At 43.9% G+C, this 17711-nt stretch overlaps 7 protein-coding genes across 7 annotated transcripts; 4 read left to right on the top strand and 3 right to left on the bottom strand.

Moving 5' to 3' along the window:
- Positions 1–132: 132 nt before the first annotated feature.
- On the bottom strand, positions 133–1149 carry LACBIDRAFT_335144 (uncharacterized protein; the record flags this gene model as incomplete). Its single annotated transcript, XM_001889997.1, has 5 exons — positions 133–141; positions 213–433; positions 480–628; positions 991–1043; positions 1093–1149. 5 exons carry the CDS (start codon positions 1147–1149, stop codon positions 133–135), a joined length of 489 nt encoding a protein of 162 aa, XP_001890032.1.
- A 5848-nt stretch (positions 1150–6997) lies between these two features.
- On the top strand, positions 6998–9157 carry LACBIDRAFT_335143 (uncharacterized protein; the record flags this gene model as incomplete). The annotated part of the gene is made up of 12 exons (XM_001890017.1): positions 6998–7009; positions 7141–7248; positions 7376–7377; positions 7489–7558; positions 7615–7686; positions 7831–7944; positions 7994–8239; positions 8299–8358; positions 8407–8439; positions 8479–8610; positions 8660–8932; positions 8984–9157. 12 exons carry the CDS (start codon positions 6998–7000, stop codon positions 9155–9157), a joined length of 1296 nt encoding a protein of 431 aa, XP_001890052.1.
- Positions 9158–10165: 1008 nt separating this feature from the next.
- Positions 10166–10861, top strand: LACBIDRAFT_316721 (uncharacterized protein; the record flags this gene model as incomplete). Its single annotated transcript, XM_001890016.1, has 5 exons — positions 10166–10174; positions 10224–10311; positions 10365–10531; positions 10588–10675; positions 10719–10861. 5 exons carry the CDS (start codon positions 10166–10168, stop codon positions 10859–10861), a joined length of 495 nt encoding a protein of 164 aa, XP_001890051.1.
- A 514-nt stretch (positions 10862–11375) lies between these two features.
- Positions 11376–12132, top strand: LACBIDRAFT_335141 (uncharacterized protein; the record flags this gene model as incomplete). The annotated part of the gene is made up of 5 exons (XM_001890015.1): positions 11376–11423; positions 11488–11650; positions 11713–11725; positions 11769–11906; positions 12111–12132. 5 exons carry the CDS (start codon positions 11376–11378, stop codon positions 12130–12132), a joined length of 384 nt encoding a protein of 127 aa, XP_001890050.1.
- A 3147-nt stretch (positions 12133–15279) lies between these two features.
- LACBIDRAFT_316719 (uncharacterized protein) lies at positions 15280–16466 on the top strand (the record flags this gene model as incomplete). Its single annotated transcript, XM_001890014.1, has 3 exons — positions 15280–15460; positions 15507–15727; positions 15777–16466. The coding sequence occupies 3 exons, from the start codon at positions 15280–15282 to the stop codon at positions 16464–16466; spliced, it is 1092 nt and encodes a 363-aa protein (XP_001890049.1).
- Positions 16467–16521: 55 nt separating this feature from the next.
- LACBIDRAFT_316718 (uncharacterized protein) lies at positions 16522–17403 on the bottom strand (the record flags this gene model as incomplete). Its single annotated transcript, XM_001889996.1, has 3 exons — positions 16522–17001; positions 17051–17098; positions 17146–17403. 3 exons carry the CDS (start codon positions 17401–17403, stop codon positions 16522–16524), a joined length of 786 nt encoding a protein of 261 aa, XP_001890031.1.
- A 28-nt stretch (positions 17404–17431) lies between these two features.
- Positions 17432–17632, bottom strand: LACBIDRAFT_316717 (uncharacterized protein; the record flags this gene model as incomplete). The annotated part of the gene is made up of 1 exon (XM_001889995.1): positions 17432–17632. The coding sequence occupies one exon, from the start codon at positions 17630–17632 to the stop codon at positions 17432–17434; it is 201 nt and encodes a 66-aa protein (XP_001890030.1).
- Positions 17633–17711: the final 79 nt, after the last annotated feature.

Genomic DNA, 17711 nt, shown 5'->3' with positions numbered 1-17711 from the left:
ACGCGCGCAGTGGATCCTCGGGACCTTCATGTCCTTGAGAAAACCAGCTGGGTGATAAATTTACAATCCCAGTGACCCCTTCATTCTCGGGGTGGTGATCCCACCAACTCCCATTACTTCTCTTTTTGGGGCTCAAAGAACCTGTGTGATCCCAAATAAATGTCTAGTAAAGTGAGGAAAGTCTAAGGGTGTAATGAAGTGAAAGTAATTACCCGAAGCTGTTCTGAGAACATTTCAGGAAAGTACCAAAGTAAAATGTGACCCTGCCGGTCGGTTATATGGCACGGTTGATCGAGGTAGGGGATATCGGACCCGGCTGTTTCGTAGATCGGTGGGAATCGTGCCAAGAGTTTCTTCTCCAACTCCTCATTGCTTCCACTCTGTCTTGGTGACAAGTCCGCAGCATAGTCCCGGACGTCCCAAGTAGTCGTATCTGTCCAAAACTTAGTGAAGATCGGCCGGCTAGAAGTGAGACATACATGAAGATTTGAATGCTTCTTCAAGCATGTTAATTACCCTTTCAACAGATGCTTGGGCCTCCGGCTCCAACCATGGTGGTGGAGCAGGACGAGGAACGCTTGGGCTATGTAAAGACCGCAACCGGCCTCTGAAGTATCCAGCTAGATCCCTTGTATATTGAAAGAAATCGGGGGCAGTCATGAACAAAAAAAAGGATTTTTGACACTTTTAACTGGCAAAACATGAGGCTCGGGCATGGATTTATTTATTACATAGAACAGGGACGTCTGTCAACATGTCAGGGTCATAACTGCCATTAGGATAGGATCGTGGTCTTTCCTGTCTGGTTGCACCCGGCCTTTCAGATCAGTTCTGCTCATCCGGGCTTTCAAACAAGGCTCGACATGATTTTTTTTTTTAAGTAAAAAGATACAGGTGGTAATGGTATGACGTATTAAGAGACCCATGTTACGCCACATGCCCTTTCATAATAGGTGAAATGGGGGTCTGGACAGAGTAAAAAGGACGTACGGTAAGGTAACCCTCTCACCGTCGTCATCGATGATGGTCAAGAATATCGTCCCCTAATCACCATGTTAGTGGGAAAAAGGAAGTACAAAGGGGATTGCTCACGTCTGGCAACCTGCCGGTGGAGTCTACGGTTGCAAACATGAGGCCACCACTACACATATTATACCAGACTCAGGTTCCTTTCTGATGAATCATCAGCTGGTTACAACCAATGGAGATGTACAGAACCTACGGGGTAGGGGTTGGGTGGAGGGATACCCAACAGACTCCAGATTGTCATGGGGGTGAAGTTATTCATGTCGCAGATGAGGGGGGTGGACTGGTGGCTACCACTTTTATCTATAACCTAGACTTAAGCCTAGAGAGTCATTTCTATAACTTAGACTTAAGCCTAGAGGCCATATCTATAATGCTTAGGACTTTTTGAAAGGCATTTCCAATGTAGGCCTGGGTATTTCATAGTGAATTTTCCATAGATACCCAGCGCATTTTCTGCGAAATTTCAAATGCAGCCCTGGATATTTCATTGTGATTTTTCAAATGTATTCCTGGGTATTTCATTGCGATTTTTCAATAGATACCCTGGGCATTTCATTGTGATTTTTCAAATGTATCCCTGGATATTTCATTGCAAAATTTCAATGGATACCTGGCGCATTTCATTGCGATTTTTCAATAGATACCCTGGGCATTTCATTGTGATTTTTCAAATGTATCCCTGGGTATTTCATTGTGATTTTTCAAATGTATTCCTGGGTATTTCATTGCGATTTTTCAATAGATACCCTGGGCATTTCATTGTGATTTTTCAAATGTATCCCTGAATATTTCATTGCAAAATTTCAATGGATACCTGGCGCATTTCATTGCGATTTTTCAATAGATACCCTGGGTATTTCATTGCGATTTTTCAAATGTATCCCTGGGTATTTCATTGTGATTTTTCAATAGATACCCTGGATATTTCATTGCAAAATTTCAATGGATACCTGGCACATTTCATTGCGATTTTTCAATAGATACCCTGGGTATTTCATTGTGATTTTTCACATTTCATTGCGATTTTTCAAATGTATCCCTGGGTATTTCATTGCAAAATTTCAAATGTAGCCCTGGGCATTTCATTGCGATTTTTCAAATGTATCCCACATGTCAGGGTCCATGCAATGGGCTTCCCTGGAGGGTGGTTACATGACCAATTACCAAAAATGGTCGAAAAACGAAAGTTGTAGCCCTACACTGTAGCTTCCCGAATCTGTTTGAATTATGTTCTGAAGTGTTCCTGTTGTGCAGATATGAGGTAAAGGAATTTCAAAAGTGTCGCGTTTTTTTTTTTTTTTGTGTTTTTCTCCCTGAAAACAAAACCAAATACCATGATTTCAGTATATTCAGAAAGCTAAAAGAAAGGGCTACAATTATTGTATCGTGGGGAAAATGACCAAAAAAGGAAGATGCATCCCAAACTATAAGAATCAGATATAGACTACCAAGTTTACTGATAGACTACAAAAAAGTCGGACTTAGACTACACAGTTTACTGATACACTATAAAAGACTACAAAAGTCGAACTTAGACTACAAAAGCATGGACTTAGACTACATAGTTAGGGTTAGAGTCAAAAGGTTATCTTGACTACAAAGTTTGTAGTGTGCGCTTTTTCATTAAAAAAGTTTGTAGTGTCCGCTTTTTGAGACTACAAAAGTTGTAGTGTTGCGCTTTTTCATTAAAAAAGTTTGTAGTGTCCGCTTTTTGAGACTACAAAAGTTGTAGTGTTGCGCTTTTTCATTAGAAAAGTTTGTAGTGTCCGCTTTTTGAGACTACAAAAGTTTGTAGTGTTGCGCTTTTTCATTAGAAAAGTTTGTAGTGTGCACTTTTTTATTAGAAGAGTTTGTAGTGTCTACTTTTTCATTTAAAAAAGTTTGTAGTTGACATGTAGTTTATGGTGTCCTTGGCCCTATCTATGTTATGGGGATGAGGTTGAAGGATTGCCATCATATTGCCAGTACTGCAACATTAGTATTTGACATCATGCACAAGTTGTCTTTCACATTAGGAAAGGCCATTCTATGTCTTTCATATTGATACCTACTGTCCTATCTCAAGACATAATTGTAAGCTCATATGGGGATATGGCTGAAGGATTGACATGACTTTACATATTGCTATTGCCACATCATCAGTTCCTCACATCATGCCCAAGTTGGCTTTCAAGCTAGAGAAGGCTATTCATGTTGATATCTACTTAATACATGGTCAACTTACAACATGACCTGTCTTCAAGACACCTCAAAGGATGAATCAGCCCATCATCCTACAGCCCTCAAAGACCTGTATCAAAGTTGACTATGTTTGGGACAGGCCAGTAGTTATCTATATGAAAGCAGACAGCATAAAAGGCAAACTTGGTCATGATGTCAAAAACTGGTCATGTCATGTCAATGAGCTTACAATTATGTCTTGAGATAGGACAGTAGGTATCAATATGAAAGATGTAGAATGGCCTTTCCTAATGTGAAAGACAACTTGTGCATGATGTCAAATACTAATGCTGCAGCATTGGCAATATGATGGCAATCCTTCAACCTCATCCCCATAACATAGATAGGGCCAAGGACACCATAAACTACATGTCAATTACAAACTTTTTTAAATGAAAAAGCAGAGACAACAAACTCTTCTAATAAAAAAGTGCACACTACAAACTTTTGTAGTCTCAAAAAGCGGACACTACAAACTTTTTTAATGAAAAAGTGCAACACTACAACTTTTGTAGTCAAGATAACCTTTTGACTCTAACCCTAACTATGTAGTCTAAGTCCATGCTTTTGTAGTCTAAGTTCAACTTTTGTAGTCTTTTATAGTGTATCAGTAAACTGTGTAGTCTAAGTCCGACTTTTTTGTAGTCTATCAGTAAACTTGGTAGTCTATATCTGATTCTTATAGTATGGGATGCATCTTCCTTTTTTGGTCATTTTCCCCACGATACAATAATTGTAGCCCTTTCTTTTAGCTTTCTGAATATACTGAAATCATGTTATTTGGTTTTGTTTTCAGGGAGAAAAACACAAAAAAAAAAAAAACGCGACACTTTTGAAATTCCTTTACCTCATATCTGCACAACAGGAACACTTCAGAACATAATTCAAACAGATTCGGGAAGCTACAGTGCAGGGCTACAACTTTCATTTTTTTACCATTTTTGGTAATTGGTCATGTAACCACCCTCCAGGGAAGCCCATTGCATGGACCCTGACATGTGGGATACATTTGAAAAATTGCAATGAAATATCCAGGGATACATTTGAAAAATCACAATGAAATACCCAGGGATACATTTGAAAAATCGCAATGAAATACCAAGGGTATCTATTGAAAAATCGCAATGAAATACCCAGGAATACATTTGAAAAATCACAATGAAATACCCAGGGTATCTATTGAAAAATCGCAATGAAATGCGCCAGGTATCCATTGAAATTTTGCAATGAAATATCCAGGGCTCCATTTGAAAAATCGCAATGAAATGCCCAGGGTATCTATTGAAAAATCACAATGAAATACCCATGAATACATTTGAAAAATCACAATGAAATACCCTGGGTATCTATTGAAACATCGCAATGAAATGCGCCAGGTATCCATTGAAATTTTGCAATGAAATATCCAGGGATACATTTGAAAAATCACAATGACATACCCAGGGATACATTTGAAAAATCACAATGAAATGCCCAGGGTATCTATTGAAAAATCACAATGAAATATCCAAGGCTGCATTTGAAATTTCGCAGAAAATGTGCTGGGTATCTATGGAAAATTCACTATGAAATACCCAGGCCTACATTTGAAATGCCTTTCAAAAAATCATAAGCATTATAGATATGGCCTCTAGGCTTAAGTCTAAGTTATAGAAATGACCCTCTAGGCTTGGGTCTAGGTTATAGAAATAAAGTGGTAGCCACTAGTGGGGGGTGAAGATGGGTCCTTGAAATGCGAGAGGGTTTTTAAAGGGGGAAACACGGATGTTTTCAGGTTAAATTACAACCCTCAATGCAACCCTATATCAGAAGCATAAATGATGTCGGCACAGGCCTCGAGGCCAAATTGCAAAAAAGAGTTGAAAGAGTCATAAACATAAGCATGGCCGGGGATTGAACCCGGAAGCTGGGGATTGAACCCGGAAGCCAACTACCATTAGACCATGCTGGCTTCCAAAGATTGTTGGTAAATCTGGGATAAGGGGTGAATTCTTGATTTCGTACTCCAATTGGTCTCATGTCCAGGCCCAGCTTGAACTGTAGTTTAAATGCCAAACAAGTCAGTGCTGAGTTTATAGGACCGGGTTCAATCGCACCTGAACAAGTATTCGACATGGTCGTCAGCTAAGTTACATTTTTTTGCCGGACTTGGCCAGGCACCAGGTTGTCTTATACACCGGGTTCACCCCCTGAACAAGTCACTGCGCAGAATTTGTCCTTTTAACTGCTGCTATTAGAGTGACATGGTCGGCAGGTAAAAGATACTGACCGACATTGTCTTCAACGTTGGCTTGGCCTAGTAGTTAAGCTGGGAGGTGTACGTAGTATATGTATGTATGCCCTGGGTTCAAATCCCGAACAAGTCATAGATTCGCGTTTTGAAAAGTTTTTTACTTACTGCAGGTAAAAGATACTGACCGACCTATGTATGCCAGTTTAAATCCTAAACAAATTTTTTACTTGCTGCTATTAGAATGACATGGTCAGCAGTTAAAAGATACCGACCAACATTGTCTTCCACCGTTGGCTTGGCTTAGTGGTTAAGCTGGAGGTGTACAGAGTGTATGTATGCCTGGGTTCGAATCCCAGAAGTCACTTACAATGATCGCAACTCTTTCGTTTTTGTAACTCTGGCTAAAATTTACTAATCAATTCTTACCGAGCTTGCAGACCCAGGTTAGTTGTCTTACGCTGGGTAAGTTACAAAGTGCCGAGCTTTCAGGCCAGGTGGATCATTGACTTGGCTCAGTGGTCAAGGTGGGAGGTGTACGCATTGTATCTATGTATGCCCTGGGTTCAAATCCCTAACAAGTCATGCTGTTCATCCTAAACAGTTTTTTACTTACTACTATATTAGAGTGACATGGTCGTCAGCTAAAAGATACTGACCAACTTCCTCTTGCAGTGCTGACTTGGCTTAGTGGTTGAGCTGGGAGGTATGCCCTGGGTTCAAATCCCAGAAGTCACATAGAGCGAAGACGGCCTTTTTGTAACGCTGGCTAAAATTTACTAATCCAAGGCTTGTAACATCCAAAGTCCCAAGAACGGGTAGTTGTCTTAGTTGTCTTATGCCGAGAACGGGTGACTTACAAAGTGCCGAGCTTGGACGCCCGGGTTCAAATTGCAGGCAGGTAAAAGATACTGGCCGCGATCGTCTTCCAACGTTGGCTTGGCTTCGTGGTTACGCTGGGAGGGTACGTTGTGTATGTATGCCCTGGGTTCGAATCCCACAAGTCAGTTACACCTATCGCAACTCTTGTTAAAATTTACTAATCAATGCTGGTTTGACCGATGTTGTCTGGGATCATGAAAATTTGAACTGCAAGTTCTGCCTGGTCTGCCTCTGCTTGGCTGCTAAATTAAAGGCCAAGCTGAAAACGATTCGGCTTGAAAATGCCGGCCTTGGTGATGCATTGGCTGATGAGATGTTCATAAATTCTCGTGTCCGGCCGACTCGGTGATATCCATGAACCATGACTACCGTGGGTCTCGCCAGCTGACCCTGGTAACCAGAGTTGAGGGCCCCCAGCCGACCACCAACCCAGGCGAATTCAAAATGTCTGCCAACCTTGCATAGCCTAGCTGCTAATCAGAAGTGAAGGCCCTCGGCCGATCACCAACCCAGCAACGTTCACAACTGTCAGCCGACCTTGCATCTTCCATCAGCCGATATACAAATACAATGTTCAAAACTGTCAGCCGACCTTGCATAGCTTAACTATCTTCCATCAGCCAATATACAAATACAATGTTCAAAACTGTCAGCTGACCTTGCATAGCTTAGCTATCAGCCGATATACAAATACAGGGACTTGACTTCCCGGGGCAGCTTCCTACTGATCGGTGTATGCTAAATCTATGTAGCTGGCTGACCCTTCTTTACCTTGATAGTGGGATCACATCGGCCAATTCATCAACACAGGGTTATTGGCCCTCATTGGCCCATCAGCAGGCACCATCAACTATGGCCTGTTTGTATTGTCGGGCCTCTCAGTGTTGGTGGGTGATTCCTACTAACTGCCCTGACAATTGGTATGTTGCCTGCTCGGTTGGAACTCAAGGAGAAACATTTTGACTCTTCAGTAGACAACACTATTGTTTGTATCCACTACAAATGCACTTCCAGTGGTGAGCCGCATCTCAACAAGAATCCGCTCAATTGCCAGTCCAGAGCCACATGGCGCCAGCCAAACGTAACTCTTCACCGCCTCGAGATGCACTACACCCATATCTGTGAAGTGCAGTAGCTTCATCACTCCTCCAACGTCAAGGTCCTTCCCTAAGTGCTGCACAGGCACTTTCGGTACTGGTAAGCTCTCCCTCCTTGTTGCCATTGTTGACTCTTAAATAATGTTTTATGCATAGTTTTCGGCTCCTGATGCCCCCACCCCGAACTTCGCCTCACCACAAGCGCAATCAAATGTTCCAATGTGGCAGGTACGTTCAGACCTCTGAAATGCCAAATTTGAACTACCATGTGGAACAGGCCCCTTCCTCCTCAAGTTTGGACGCTATTCCAGAAGCGCAGGCAGGTTTCGCTCTGGATCATTGGACGGGCTGTGACTGACTACCTGTCTTTAGTTCCTACATGAAAACTCGAACCCTGGAGCTCAATATCCAACCCCAGCGGTTGCTCCAGCTTTCCAGGGAACACGTGATCAAGAGGAGGAACAAGCTGTCGCTCTTATACTCCATGTGCGACATCATCAATGTCCTTGATGCTTCACTAACAGGTATCTAACAGTTGCAACCCAACCCTTTCCTCCAAGACGTCAATATGCATCAGGAACCGGGCACCGAATCAATCCCGCTGCAAGGAATATTGATGGTCGGGGATTCTCCCTTGGTTCGTCCCTGTGATCTTCGTCTTTGGTTTGCTAATTTGGTGCCAACAGCTGCAACCGGAAATACCTGTTCCTCAAAACTACAGGCTTCAGGCTCACAAACAACTCTGCCAGGAAATGCGACCACGACCACAATTTCTCACTTGGTTCGTCCTCCTAGTTATCTCTCTCCTATTCTATTTGCTCACTGGGCGATGGGAATTAGCTTTCGGACCAAGACGTGAACATGTCAGAAAACCCACCTGCTAATCCCAGGCCTATCACCGTAAGTCGCTTCTGCGTTGAAAATGATATATTGGCTTAGAGATTGTAGAACATCCCAATCAATGACCCTAGCCCTATCACAGTCAGTTAATTTCGTGTTTAAGATAATCCATCCACTTAGAAATTGCAGAATAGCGAAAACATCCACTGCAACATGGAAGGCACCTCTGACGATAATGGAACAGCTTGTCCACCCACCTCTGGTGCAACTGATGCTCCATTGGACATTGGAAATTTTATGGCTTTGAGCAGGGTGAGTGTTGGCTAAGATCTTTGTACGCGCATACTTAGACAGGCCACAGCTTTCATCGGAACTTACCTCACTTCTTCTGCGTGGCATCGGAATAGCCGTGCAGGAAGGGGTGAAACAAGGGGTGAAAGAGGCTTTAGAGACAATAGCATCACCATCAAAGGCAACACCATCAAAGAAATCACCCACTAAGAGGTCAGCCTCCCACAAAAACAGTGAACCAATGTCCCATGACGGAAGTTCTGAATCTTCCACCGATGACGATGACTTCATCTCCGCAAGAAAACCAACTGGTGAGAAGACTGATGAAGAGAAATCATTTCATGTAAGCGTCTATGGTATATGCAAGACCAGATCCTGATGTCAGTACCGCTAGACCATCCTGACGGATTATTTGAAGGGAAAGAGCCTCTGGAATACACATGCCAGTAAGACCGCAGACTGGTGCTTGGTCAACGACTTCGAAAACGACAACAACAACGGTCCCACCCTTGATGATCCTGTCTTTGACTGGTCTTCGAAGATGAGCAGCATGTGGAACAAGTCATAACAGACTTACACCCAAAAGCAATGGATGGGTTGAACTATTACTCACTCAGTAGTAGGTATTAACATACATGTAATTATTATATAACATCATCAACGCTTGTTTGAATTTTTAAAAGTTGCACCGGGCGGCTATCGATCTATCAAGAGGCAACTTCTAATCACCCATTGAATTCTGAGGAACTTACCTGTGTTATAATAGCCGGTGGCACCAACTCTATGTTCATCGAGCTCTTTCCATGCCCTAGAAGGTGGGAGAAGAGGAAAAGAATAAGATTGTGAGTGGTATGTCCTTCGGGTCGGCAATTTCTGCCCACACAAGTTCCTAAAGCACGTGTGGTTTTGAAGGACAACCCTGAAGTCGTCCGTATATATACCAACGACAAGTGCAAAAGCGTCTTCTTTCTTCCCACTTACCTTGTGTTCTTGCGATACCAGTGGTACTCCTTGTGATCATCCTCCCCTCCTTCCACTCTTTCATTAGTTGTACTCACTATGCGTAGATACTTTGTAGATATAATCAAATGTAGAATAAGTAGCCAGGTACCAGGAATGATTGAAGAAAACAAAAGCGATAAGTATGAACGGAAATGGAACTTTTCTCCATTTTGAAGTGGAGTAAGTGCAACAAAGAGTGCTAGTGATCACCCGACCACGGCTGATTGCGCATATTAGCAGGGTAGACATTCGAGCTTTTGTGAGTCATACTGTTGCCGTGGTGTTCAGGGCAGCTAAACTATGTCACTATTCAGCATTTTTCACAGTGAGTCTTCAACCGGACCTTGAGCAAAATTTTTGATTTATTGTCTTTTTAGTTTCCACACCCCCATTGAGACATTGGTTGATGTTGGTTAGGTCTAAAGTACGTGTTGATCCCTTGAAAATGGGTATTTCATGATTGCCGGACTGGACAGTTCTATTTATTGTTCGCCTCATATTGAACTGAGTTAAATACCAATGTTGCTGGACATGAATTACATTCTCAGTTCCTAACTTCCGAATCTCATCTGTAATGAACCTCGTGAGTAGCGTGATTTCTTCTGATTCTTCTAGCCCTTATCGCCTCGTAGGTTCACTCTGTTGAGAAGCTCGTCCATCATATGGGCAAGATCAGATGGCTCAGCCTTGACGATGATCTATCATTCTTGCTTAGCACTGGTGAGTTGTCCTCTTTGAATTAAATTTGTCCCCTAATCCCTAATTTAGCTGAGGATGGTGTCATCGTTTGGGACCTCAAACTCCGAACACATCAGGTCATTACCAACTCACCCAACTTAATTCGTCCTGCCTTCTGGATGCCGCTTCGCACGGACCTGTGGACGAAGGGCTTTGTATGTGGAATGGGAGGTGGAGAGCTTCACATTTTTTGACGCCGCTGGTCGGAGGTTTGTTGTCAGTCGTAATTTCGCTGTGATCTAACCATTTCCCATTTAGAATACATTCCATGATGTTCTTGTTCTTGACGATGAAGAAGCCAAGGAACGTATCTTCAACTATCTCTTCTATTGTGATCAACAACGATGTAAACTTTCTTCATCGTCTTAACCTGCCATTCATTAACATAGTGTTTGAAAGTCCGGTTCGGTCCGGTTTTTTGATGCCCAGGGGCGTTAACAGTAACCGTAACCGGTCTGCCTTTTCCCCAGAAGTCAAAAGACCAGACTGGACCGCAAAAAGACCGCAGACCGCAGTTTTTTGCGGTCTATAGACCGGTTTCGGTCTGCATCAGTTTTAACCGGTTTATGGCCGGTCTTTAGGCCAATATTTTAAATTATGAATCGGTAAATTTATTAACATCTCTAATAGCTTCAAAACGAGCCCAAGAACGTTAAATTCCGTTAGGAATTGGTGCTTCTATGAAATAAGTCTGGTACATCTATTATTCCCAAAAGTAATTTACATTTTAATTCATATCTCTCTCGTTTTTTTACCAAATCGTACGTTCTTGGGTGCGTTTTAAAGGGTATTTAAGGGGCTACAAAAGACCGGTTTACGTTAACCGGTTTTTTTGCGGTCTTTACATTTCAAAAATAAAAGACCGTAACTGCAGGTCCGGTCTTTTGCGGTCTTGGTCCGGTCTGGTTACGGTCTTTTTCCAGTCACGAGACCGGACTTCCAAACACTACATTAACATATATGTTATAGGCCGTTATGGTCACTTTGGTCATGCGCCTACAAATGAGTCGTTTCCCGATGTACATGCCAATCGTTGTGGTAGCAGCATGCTCATCAGAGCTGCACCCGAGCTAGGTGTTATTGAGGTTCACCGGGTGAGCCCATGGCCGGTCTGTGGTTCTTCTGCTATTTTATTGCTTTTATTGAACTGTGTGACAGGTTGAGCAATCCCGCCCCGCAGTTGGAGGTAGAGGGATTCAGCAACCTGGCCAGAGTGATGGGAAGGGAGACGCCGAACCACCCTGCCAGGACGAAGCGATCGAAGCTGCCGAGCGGTCACCTGGCTATAGCTATGGCCTGTTTTTCTCGTTTTTTCATTTCAGTCAGCCTACCCCCTTTTCAATCTTTATCCTTCCTTTATTATATGCATATTTTATATTGTAGCTCGGTTTTGTAGGTATATATTGACAACTCAATGAGTATGCGACGGGGAACTTCAGGAACGCTTTGTGCAGCTTTGTCTTTGTCCACCAGGAGAGGTTCGAAAGGCAAGCTCCACATATCGACCGCCACCGTCTCAATACCCATCTCAATATCGGCTTGACTATCTTCATGCGTACCCAACACCTGAAATCGGAGTAAGTTTATTTCAGCGCATCTGGCAGCGTTATCTCACAAAATTTATCAGAGCATTCTCATAGTCGGTTTTGGTAGGCTCCGCGCAGTTTCTTTTGGCAGTGGAGGGGACAGATAGTTGGAACTTTTGACATAAAGACCTTTTAGAGAGCGGTTGGCGTGATAATATCTTGTTGTAAGATATGTTTGGCGTGTTCAATCATTAGGTCTGCCATTATGGGTCAATGAGGGCATTGCGGTCCACTGACTCTTTAAAGGCTCAATTTCCATAGCAACGGTGACCATGTCCCAACTGTTGTCAGGGCAGTTAGTAGGAATCACCCACCAACACTGAGAGGCCCGACAATACAAACAGGCCATAGTTGATGGTGCCTGCTGATGGGCCAATGAGGGCCAATAACCCTGTGTTGATGAATTGGCCGATGTGATCCCACTATCAAGGTAAAGAAGGGTCGGCCAGCTATGTAGATTTAGCATACACCGATCAGTAGGAAGCTGCCCCAGGAAGTCAAGTCCCTGTATTTGTATATCGGCTGATAGCTAAGCTATGCAAGGTCGGCTGACAGTTTTGAACATTGTATTTGTATATTGGCTGATGGAAGATAGTTAAGCTATGCAAGGTCGGCTGACAGTTTTGAACATTGTATTTGTATATCGGCTGATGGAAGATAAGCTATGCAAGTTCGGCTGACAGTTGTGAACGTTGCTGGGTTGGTGATCGGCTGAGGGCCTTCACTTCTGATTAGCAGCTAGGCTATGCAAGGTCGGCAGACATTTTGAATTCGCCTGGGCTGGTGGTCGGCCGAGGGCCCTCAACTCTGGTTACCAGGGTCAGCTGGCGGGACCCACATGGTAGTCATGGTTCATGGATATCACCGAGTCGGCCGGACACGAGAATTTATGAACATCTCATCAGCCAATGCATCACCAAGGCCGGCATTTTCAAGCCGAATCGTTTTCAGCTTGGCCTTTAATTTAGCAGCCAAGCAGAGGCAGACCAGGCAGAACTTGCAGTTCAAATTTTCATGATCCAAGACAACATCAGTCAAACCAGCATTGATTAGTAAATTTTAACAAGAGTTGCGATAGGTGTAACTGACTTGTGGGATTCGAACCCAGGGCATACATACACGACGTACCCTCCCAGCGTAACCATGAAGCCAAGCCAACGTTAGAAGACGATCGCGGCCAGTATCTTTTACCTGCCTGCAATTTGAACCTGGGTGTCCAAGCTCGGCACTTTGTAAGTCACCCGTTCTCGGCATAAGACAACTAAGACAACTACCCATTCTTGGGACTTTGGATGTTACAAGCCTTGGATTAGTAAATTTTAGCCAGCGTTACAAAAAGGCCGTCTTTGCTCTATGTGACTTCTGGGATTTGAACCCAGGGCATACATACATATACTACGTACACCTCCCAGCTTAACTACTAGGCCAAGCCAACGTTGAAGACAATGTCGGTCAGTATCTTTTACCTGCTGACCATGTCACTCTAATAGCAGCAGTTAAAAGGACAAATTCTGCGCAGTGACTTGTTCGGGGTAGTGTTCACAAGTTCAGTTCAGGCCGGTTTTTTGCCCCCAAAACGCGCAACCGTGGACCGCAACCGGTCTAGGACCGACCCAGATATTGAGGGAACCGAACCGAACCACCTAGGACCTGTCTATTTCGGTCTATGGAGCTGGTTCAGACCCATCCAGACCGGTTTTTTTGTGAAACGCGACACTTTTGAAATTCCTTTACCTCATATCTGCACAACAGGAACACTTCAGAACATAATTCAAACAGATTCGGGAAGCTACAGTGTAGGGCTACAACTTTCGTTTTTCGACCATTTTTGGTAATTGGTCATGTAACCACCCTCCAGGGAAGCCCATTGCATGGACCCTGACATGTGGGATACATTTGAAAAATCGCAATGAAATGCCCAGGGCTACATTTGAAATTTTGCAATGAAATACCCAGGGATACATTTGAAAAATCGCAATGAAATGTGAAAAATCACAATGAAATACCCAGGGTATCTATTGAAAAATCGCAATGAAATGTGCCAGGTATCCATTGAAATTTTGCAATGAAATATCCAGGGTATCTATTGAAAAATCACAATGAAATACCCAGGGATACATTTGAAAAATCGCAATGAAATACCCAGGGTATCTATTGAAAAATCGCAATGAAATGCGCCAGGTATCCATTGAAATTTTGCAATGAAATATTCAGGGATACATTTGAAAAATCACAATGAAATGCCCAGGGTATCTATTGAAAAATCGCAATGAAATACCCAGGAATACATTTGAAAAATCACAATGAAATACCCAGGGATACATTTGAAAAATCACAATGAAATGCCCAGGGTATCTATTGAAAAATCGCAATGAAATGCGCCAGGTATCCATTGAAATTTTGCAATGAAATATCCAGGGATACATTTGAAAAATCACAATGAAATGCCCAGGGTATCTATTGAAAAATCGCAATGAAATACCCAGGAATACATTTGAAAAATCACAATGAAATATCCAGGGCTGCATTTGAAATTTCGCAGAAAATGCGCTGGGTATCTATGGAAAATTCACTATGAAATACCCAGGCCTACATTGGAAATGCCTTTCAAAAAGTCCTAAGCATTATAGATATGGCCTCTAGGCTTAAGTCTAAGTTATAGAAATGACTCTCTAGGCTTAAGTCTAGGTTATAGATAAAAGTGGTAGCCACCAGTCCACCCCCCTCATCTGCGACATGAATAACTTCACCCCCATGACAATCTGGAGTCTGTTGGGTATCCCTCCACCCAACCCCTACCCCGTAGGTTCTGTACATCTCCATTGGTTGTAACCAGCTGATGATTCATCAGAAAGGAACCTGAGTCTGGTATAATATGTGTAGTGGTGGCCTCATGTTTGCAACCGTAGACTCCACCGGCAGGTTGCCAGACGTGAGCAATCCCCTTTGTACTTCCTTTTTCCCACTAACATGGTGATTAGGGGACGATATTCTTGACCATCATCGATGACGACGGTGAGAGGGTTACCTTACCGTACGTCCTTTTTACTCTGTCCAGACCCCCATTTCACCTATTATGAAAGGGCATGTGGCGTAACATGGGTCTCTTAATACGTCATACCATTACCACCTGTATCTTTTTACTTAAAAAAAAAAATCATGTCGAGCCTTGTTTGAAAGCCCGGATGAGCAGAACTGATCTGAAAGGCCGGGTGCAACCAGACAGGAAAGACCACGATCCTATCCTAATGGCAGTTATGACCCTGACATGTTGACAGACGTCCCTGTTCTATGTAATAAATAAATCCATGCCCGAGCCTCATGTTTTGCCAGTTAAAAGTGTCAAAAATCCTTTTTTTTGTTCATGACTGCCCCCGATTTCTTTCAATATACAAGGGATCTAGCTGGATACTTCAGAGGCCGGTTGCGGTCTTTACATAGCCCAAGCGTTCCTCGTCCTGCTCCACCACCATGGTTGGAGCCGGAGGCCCAAGCATCTGTTGAAAGGGTAATTAACATGCTTGAAGAAGCATTCAAATCTTCATGTATGTCTCACTTCTAGCCGGCCGATCTTCACTAAGTTTTGGACAGATACGACTACTTGGGACGTCCGGGACTATGCTGCGGACTTGTCACCAAGACAGAGTGGAAGCAATGAGGAGTTGGAGAAGAAACTCTTGGCACGATTCCCACCGATCTACGAAACAGCCGGGTCCGATATCCCCTACCTCGATCAACCGTGCCATATAACCGACCGGCAGGGTCACATTTTACTTTGGTACTTTCCTGAAATGTTCTCAGAACAGCTTCGGGTAATTACTTTCACTTCATTACACCCTTAGACTTTCCTCACTTTACTAGACATTTATTTGGGATCACACAGGTTCTTTGAGCCCCAAAAAGAGAAGTAATGGGAGTTGGTGGGATCACCACCCCGAGAATGAAGGGGTCACTGGGATTGTAAATTTATCACCCAGCTGGTTTTCTCAAGGACATGAAGGTCCCGAGGATCCACTGCGCGCGTCAGCCGATATTCAGGAACCTGCCAATTCAACCTACCTCCAGAATGTCCTATTGGCCAATGCAATTGTTGGTGCAATCTATGCCGTCATACAACCCGATCTTTTTGAGTCCGGTTTAGCCACCTTCGAGAAGCTTGCCAATCATGCCGAGGCATTGGACGATCCTATCAATATTGCTCTTCGCATTTGGGCCACTCCCTTCACCGGTCTTTCAGTCATCCTGAACCGAGAGACGATCGATCACCGAGATCTAAAGGGGTATAGGGAGTCTTTTGACTTGTTGCTCACCATCGGAAACTACACAGGAGGCCGGTGTCACTTAGCCGGGCTCAGGTTTAGCCTTGTTTATGACCCTGGGACGGTTGTTGCCTTGGCCGGCAATGTTTTACAACATGGTGTTTGTCCTGTGCTGGGTGACCAGGCCTGTTTAGCTCACTTTTGGCACAAAAAGGTTGGGGAAAGGCTTGGGGTGAAGAGGCCTCAGTGGTTGACCATGGCAGACTTGATATATAATTTGTCTGGTAACTAATAAATAATGAATTACAAATCCGACCCAAACTGGCTCGGCCTCAGCACCAATATGTTCAAGGAGACGGGGGGCTTGATGAACCTGATCCCAGGCTTTCTCCACCTGGGTTTCTATGTGCTGAAAACCGGTTCTTGTGATACCTCATTAGGTCAATAAGAGCAGACTGCTGTACAATTTCCTCCCAAACCGAAATCTCATTGGTGACCCACTCTTCCTTGGCCTCAGCACGCTTGATACGTTCAAGGAGACGATCCCAAGCATTCTCCAACTGGGTCTTGATGTGCTGAACTTCGGCCGGTGTCAGCGTGGAGGTGTCAGTGTCCGGGTACTTGATTGGCAAACCACCCTTTGCCATCCATCTGAACCAATTGTATGACCTTTTCAGAAGTTGGTCGACGCCCCCTGGTGGAAAGGTGATGCGAGTATTCCACCACGCAAACTCGTATGCAGGCCGGATACGGTCATCCATGAAGGCTTCCTGAGGGTGCAGTGGGTTACCCTGGAGACAGGACTTCAAAAAGGGAGGGACGATAAACTGGCAGGAAGGTGAGCTCAAAGAGAAAAAATCTGGGGCAAAGTTTTACTTTATGCCCATAGGCGCATGCCATGCTGAGAGTCGCTATAATGAAACCCTAACCAAAGGAATGAGTTTAGCCGGGCATGGCAAAATAAAGCTCACCTGTTCGGCCGACATGTACTCCAACCAACAATTCTCGAACTTGGGGTCAATGGGGTTTTCAAGCTTTGATGTCAAAATGGCTCTGAATCGAGAGGACCAGTAGCAGAGTACCTCCTGGAACTCTTGCTCATCCTTCCAGAGGAGATTAGCCACTACAGAAGAATCTCTGGTAAAAGCTGGAGGCCGTATCTTCAGCACCTCGTCAACCCATTGCTCTGCTTGGCGGGGGTCAAATGACAGGTGTTCTTTTGCATACATGGTGGACAATGAGAAAGAATAGTTTGATTCAACTAGGATTAGGTAATGCAATGGCCTCGCACATGACCCCGGCATTTATAAATTCTTTGGTGGCCTGGAAGGCCAGTTCTTTCCACATACTGATTTGCCCCTCGGCAAAGCATACATGTCCCGGCTTGTCTGGCACCAAGTCCCTCAGCCCAGCCCACTCCCTTGCTTTGTTGATGAAATAGAGGCGGGTCCAGTTCATTTCGTTTGGGATCAAGGTATGCTCTTCTGACCACCGGTCATATCGAGCTTTTGCTCTGAGCCAATTCACCCGATATACT

This window comes from Laccaria bicolor, genomic scaffold, assembly GCF_000143565.1.
Source record: "Laccaria bicolor S238N-H82 LACBIscaffold_77 genomic scaffold, whole genome shotgun sequence".
NCBI classification, from domain to species: Eukaryota; Fungi; Basidiomycota; class Agaricomycetes; order Agaricales; family Hydnangiaceae; genus Laccaria; species Laccaria bicolor.
The sequence above is the reverse complement of the archived record's forward strand: the minus strand, read 5'-3'. Positions and strand labels throughout refer to the sequence as shown.